The sequence below is a fragment of the Maylandia zebra genome, linkage group LG4, assembly GCF_041146795.1.
Source record: "Maylandia zebra isolate NMK-2024a linkage group LG4, Mzebra_GT3a, whole genome shotgun sequence".
Classification (NCBI taxonomy): Eukaryota; Metazoa; Chordata; class Actinopteri; order Cichliformes; family Cichlidae; genus Maylandia; species Maylandia zebra.
In genome coordinates, this window is record NC_135170.1 from 30,056,105 (window position 1) to 30,062,363 (window position 6,259).

A 6,259-nucleotide genomic window follows, 5' to 3' on the forward strand; every position below is an offset into this window, starting at 1 on the left:
AATAATAATTATCAAACTAAAAACCAAAAGGAATGTTAAATAATAAAAAAGAATTCAAGCCCTCTTGAAAAACCCTCTGTCCAACGCCCAGGACCACGACATTCATAATTAATTCAGGTTTGGAACAACTAAACCTTATTTATTATTTTGATTGTGCTTTTTTCTCCCTAATTGGTTCCATCTGCCGAGGCTTGGCTCAAAACTTTCTCTTGGATGTCATTATGGCCTTTGGGACTTCTTGGTCACTTTATGGAATATTTGGTGGATTTTCTCAAGCTGCAATCCTTTAAATTTAAATTGTCAACTTCCACGGCTGTGACTATCGAATGTCTCCACATGGGAGTGTTGCAGAAGACATGGGCCTTAGGGAGGGAATATTGGGGTCGTGTGGTTTGGAACAGCTGATCCTTGTGCATTCCAAAGCTGTTTAGTGGTTGGTATTTTTATGCCTCAGTGATCTATTGCCTCCCTGTACAGCTCAGAAAAATCACAACCAAAACACAAAATAGTCAAATGATATCAACAGGCAAGCACATCTTGAAAAGGAACAAACAAACACAGATTCCGAGAAACAGTAGTTCACTGTGCAACGCAGTGCACCTGCAGATGCTGTTCATTTAACTGTGGTTAAAAGTTGCAAGAGTGAAACATCTCTGGCAGGTGGTTCAAATCAAACTTTTGAGAAATCCCATGCTGCAACCACTAGATGGCAACAAACCTTGAAAATTAACAAAGTTTATTTGCCCATTTATGGATCAAAATTATGTACACATTTGACAGGTTCATTGAGAACACATGGAAAATCCATCAGTTTGAGCTGGTTTGGGTTGTGGGTCAGTAGAAGTCATAACAGCGGCCTAAGAGAGTTCACTGAAGGATTACTGTTCTTCAGAAAGCAGGAAATAAAATTAATCACAACAGGATTAGTCACGGGGGGAAAGGCATAGGGGATGAAGTTAAATTGTATAGCCACATGGAAAACTAATTTAGAGAGAAACATGACTAAGCAAGTTCCAAAGGATGTGAAACCCATGATCCAAACATGGATCCACAAAAAACAAGCACATTCATACACATTCAGTCAGTGACAATTTTCTGCTTCTTAAGACTTACAAGTATTACAGATTTTATTTACCTTTGTGATTTTTCTCATTTTAATTTTTCTACCACAAACAACTGTAAAAATGAAAAAAAAAAAAAACATATCTTTGTAGAATGCAGTTTCTATACTGAATAAATAAAACGATAGATGGATAGATATGTTGAATTGAATTTAAGGGGTAATTTGCTGGTTCACATTCATGTCCTTGCTCACAAGATAGATATTTGCCCTGTGTATGCATATCAGTGTGTAGGTATGAACATACTTGTGTTTGTGTACATGGGCGACTGACAGGACAGCTACAAGTAAGATGAATATTGCTTTCAATCATTAAACAGAATGCACTGGCCCCCCCGGGCCATGAAAATGAATGCTTGTTTACTTTGGAAACATCAGTTTGACAAAACAATCAATTTAAAGGCTACTTTTTTTAACCTTTTAATAACATTTTCTTTTCATCATTAAAATGATAAGCTAATTTTGATTGAATTCTTTTCTACCAAAGTTACCCAGGATGATAAAGGAGGTGAAAATTTAGTGCTTAATAAGTGTGCGACAGTCGTTGAGAGTACTTCTTGCTCTTCTAACTTTCAATGTATAGCATGGTGCAACTTTCAAGTACAATCTAGAATAATACAAAAACAGTAAGCACTGACTGATAGAAAGAAAAAGAGCAGCAGCAGATTCTTATTTCACTACTTAATATACTACTTTTGTAAAATAACTGGGTATAAAATATTACAATTATTACAAACACACAAGCCTTATATAAACTGCATAGACCACCTCACAATTAACTTTATCCATCCAGGTCCAGAGCTGCATCGTCCTCCACCAACAAACTGCAGTATGGACAAACAACTCAAAGGTTGACTGAGTTGTTTCAGTAATAGTTCTATTTCTGGTAAAAATGCAAAGCTGTCTTTCACAGTGTATACAAATTGATACTGTTAAACATTTTAATTTGCATTACAAGCAACAAGCAAATATGCTGCTTAAACATGTTCACCACTATGCTGTGTGAACATGTAAACTCCACCTATACTGTTTTATCACTGGTGTAACTCTGTTGCAGAGTAAATTAGGAATAAGGCCATATTGTTACAGCTTTGGGAGCCCATTATCACTTTGTGGAAGCTAGAGTAACTTAAATAATACAAGAACTTCTTTCATTGCCACTCTGGGAACTACCGATAGCAGTGGTTAACTTTGGGACCAGCAATGTTGTGCCACCCTGCTGGGTTTTGCTTTTTTTTTTTTTTTTTTTTTTTTTTTTTTTAAAATCAACAGATCCAATATATTTTTATATACATTGAACCAGCACTAAATTAAGTGGAAATGCTAAACATCAACTTTCAGCAAAAGAATGTAACCACTTGGCACACATACTTCATAACAGGTGTTATTAAGTATATGCGTTTGGTTTTTATTGCCCATTTATTGAATGTACGTGCACAGACAGATGAATATTTGGTCGCATGTAATAAAACATGTCACCGTGTGTTAAGCCTTCAGGTTTTCTCAATTAAAAGATATTGCTAATGCATTAGTGCAGGGGTGGGCAATTCCAGGCCCTGAGAGCCAGTGTCCTGCAGGTTTTAGATCTCACCTTGGGTCAACACACCTGAATCGCAAGATTAGTTCGTTACCAGGCCTCTGGAGAACTTCAGGACATGTTGAGGAGCTCATTTAGCCATTTAAATCAGCCGTGTTGGTTCAAAGACATCTAAAACCTGCAGGGACACCGGCCGTCGAGGCCTGGAGTTGCCCACCCCTGCATTAATGTCATCATGATGGAAGTAAACACACAAGACTACTGTTGTGTTTATGTACACTTTTATTATCAGCACTTGACAGGTGGCAGTCAGGCAGGACATAAAAAGCCAGATTACTTCTTTGTCTCCTCCTCCTTGGACAAGTTCTTGATGATCTCCTCCTTCTTGGCCTGGAGACGCTCCTCTCGGCGCTTGCGGGCCTCTCTTGTCTTGGAACGACGAGCCTCGGCCTGATCGCTGCAGGACAAACAGGAGAGACACCCGTGTTCATACAGTGCATAATCACAGCCACCACAGCTATTTTACCACAGATGTTTAACATCAGTGTGTTTTCTTTTTAGTTGACTAAATCCTTAAAACTGACACACTAAAGACTGAAAACATCCTTTATGTAAGGGTGGAACAAAAACACTGATCTTTTAGTTCTTCCCTCACAACTGCTAAATTATATAAAGATGCAGGTATAGTCAACACAATCCACAGATCATTAGCATTGCTAACACCCAACAAACAAGACTCCTTCACAGTCGCTATGGAGTTTTTCGAACAAACCGATCTAGCGTAACCAACCCTCTGCACTTAAGCTGCACAGGCAGCAGAGCACTTTCTCTAACAGACTGATTTAGGTTTTTTTGTCACAAGAACAGACACCGGAAATCTTTCAGACCTCAAGCAGTAACTCTCCACAGAGCACATCTGTGTAGCAGATAAATCTCTGCTCTTGTCTGAAGAGCTTTATTTCAACCCTCCACAGCTACTTGTGCTTCTGTATTTATCGAGCCATTTTACTTCAGGTTTTGCCCTGCAGTTGATTTAGATTTTAATTTGCTGAGCTTATTCATTTCTATTTTAGCTTTTCTTTTGACTTTACTGAAATGTTTTGTTTCGTCTTTCTAGACTTTTCGTGGTCAGGGCTTTCAAAACAATCCAGATGCCACAAATAGACGTCACTGTGCCAATTAAAGATGTAAAAATACTTACGCCAGGAGCTTCTTGCGGGCCTTGTCTGCCTTCAGCTTGTGAATGTGCTCCATAAGGATGCGCTTGTTCTTGAACACATTACCCTTAGCTCTCAGGTAGAGGCTGTGGTACCTGAAACGGATCATGTGGAAAATAAATGAAGGGCATCACAATTAAATAAAACAAAAAACAAGAACAACGCCCACCCACACAAAGTGAGGGAAAAGGATTTAAAAGCAAATTCTTTAGCCCAAGAATAATTCTATAAATACCAGCACATTTCACTGAGCTGACTTTATTAACTAAAAATCAACTAGATTTTAGAGTGTTCAGAGAGTCTTTATTTAACCACTGCAGAACCTACATGTGCCTGTCAATCTTCTTGGACTCCCTGTAGCGACGCAGCAGACGACGCAAGATCCTCATGCGGCGCATCCAGGTCAGCTTCTCGGGCATACGAGCGTTGGCAGTACCCTTTCTCTTACCTGGACACGCAATAAAGACACATCAAGTACCGATGATAACGCAAACAAAATTTAAATTAGCTTTGTCTTTCAATTTCATCTTAAAAATGTAATCACTTTCTGCTTTGCTTTGCAAGTTTTAACCTACCGTAGCCTGTGTGTCTTCCCTTGCGACGCGCTAGTGTGTTCTTGCGGCAGCGGGCCCTGGAGTGGACCGTAACAGGTTTGCGGATGATAAGACCATCCTTTACCAGTTTACGGATCTGCTGGCCTGAAAATGGAAGAAAATAAAATGAGACGATGGGATGCAATGAATACCACCTTTGTGGTTTCTACCTATCAAAGCAGTGCTGAGTATGATCCTCGGATATCCGCAATTCATTCACCAAGTACAGAAGAGTGTTAACTAATATTAAAAATTTCCACCCCCAAAAAAACCAAACTAGAAAGTAGAACTGCTCCAGAGCGCTTATGCTGCAGTTAAATACTAGATTATGTACATCACTTCATACTCATGTCACTGACTCATATTGGTTTAATATTGCTCCAGTAAAGCAAAAAAAGATAATTGTTTTGGTCAACACTGTAATGAATTACTTAACAATCATTAACCTAACAAACTATTAAATTATTGAAATTTTAAAAAATGAAACCAAGATTAAATATTTAGCAGCTCCACCTAAATCCCTTCAGATGGGCGTCTGACATAAAAACTGCCAAATCAAACTGAGGAGGCCTGCTGCGTTAGTTTCCAGTGTTGATACACATTAACACTGGAGTTCACCTGTAAGATTGTGATGTTATAAATTCACTGTGCATCGAGTATGCAGGGCACTTAGTTTATTTAGCTGAGCTGATCCTCTGGCTCAGTTTTGGTCACACACGTGTAGATAACTTTGCATGAGCCGGTGAACTTTTAAAGTGAGCCGCTAACAAGGCGTTAAGGACAAACTACAAAACTACTTTTTGTTCTGCTTACGGGAGTTGGCGTTGGCGATCTCGTTGGTCTCATTGGGGTCCAGCCAGACCTTCTTCTTGCCGCAGCGTAGTACGCTGGAGGCCAGCCTCTTCTGGAGCCTGAGCATGCTGCGGGAGGCACAAACAACCACCGGTCAGAATTACAGCTGAGATTAGACCCCCAAAATTTGTTCCTGTAGTCTTAAAAGCAGAATGTCTTTTTAAGGCTGTAAAAGTGTTGTTAACACACCAAAGAATTACGAGAGGATTAGTTAAAAGCTAGCTGTACGGCTAACTACCAGCCGGGCTGACAACATGGCCTCTCCGTCTGCTACATCGTGTTACACAAAGCACCGTAAAAACATGCCATGCTAACTTTGGACAGATCTATAAACTTTATATATTGATAAAAAGGGACTTTGCGTGTCTTAATAAAATGGTACGATACTGAAAGCTGCGCATTTTAACGCTTAAATTTTGACTTTTACTATGGAATCGCCTCGGCTCCTACCTCATGGCTGCTACTTCAGTAGGAAAAGGAAGGCTTCAGAGACGGACCGGAAGCTACCATTTCTGAGGAGAGTCCATCTCTGATCTGTGAAACAGCTCGATGTCGACCCATACAATAATGGACATTATTATCACTTTAATTTTTACATAATGGTACTATATATCCATATTGGAGCAATAAATACATAGGAAAGTGACAGAGAGAAAGGAAGTCTTTATCGCATTTTAAAAGTTTATACCGGTGACATCCCCTTTTGCCAAATAATGGCACTGCCCGGCATTGCTGCACTGCATTATGGGTGGAGAGGTAATTGGGTGTTTTCTGACGTTACACCACATGATGGCGGTGTTGAGACAAAAACTCGAACAAACCATGAACGTTAAAAAATATTTAAATACATTTTTCTATTCTTAGTTTCACTTTGAATCCTAAAGGTTTGTTTTTCCTTTTAAAAAAATTACAGGACAGCCCCCTTTTATTATCCTGCAAG

The 6,259-nt window shown here is 39.3% G+C and overlaps 1 protein-coding gene across 1 annotated transcript; it reads right to left on the bottom strand.

Annotated features, from left to right (window-relative positions):
• Positions 1-2,921: 2,921 nt before the first annotated feature.
• On the bottom strand, positions 2,922-5,898 carry rpl19 (ribosomal protein L19). The gene is made up of 6 exons (XM_004552352.4): positions 5,770-5,898; positions 5,281-5,387; positions 4,450-4,572; positions 4,202-4,322; positions 3,859-3,969; positions 2,922-3,114 (listed from the first exon to the last, which is right to left on the bottom strand). The coding sequence occupies exons 1-6, from the start codon at positions 5,772-5,774 to the stop codon at positions 2,991-2,993; spliced, it is 591 nt and encodes a 196-aa protein (XP_004552409.1). The 5' UTR covers positions 5,775-5,898; the 3' UTR covers positions 2,922-2,990.
• Between the last annotated feature and the right edge of the window lie 361 nt (positions 5,899-6,259).

Coding starts and splice junctions, on each gene's coding strand:
- rpl19 (XM_004552352.4), bottom strand. Junction 4,573..5,280: donor GATCGCCAACGCCAACTCCC/GTAAGCAGAACA, acceptor TTCCATTTTCAG/GCCAGCAGATCCGTAAACTG. Junction 4,323..4,449: donor GGGAAGACACACAGGCTACG/GTAGGTTAAAAC, acceptor TTGCGTGTCCAG/GTAAGAGAAAGGGTACTGCC.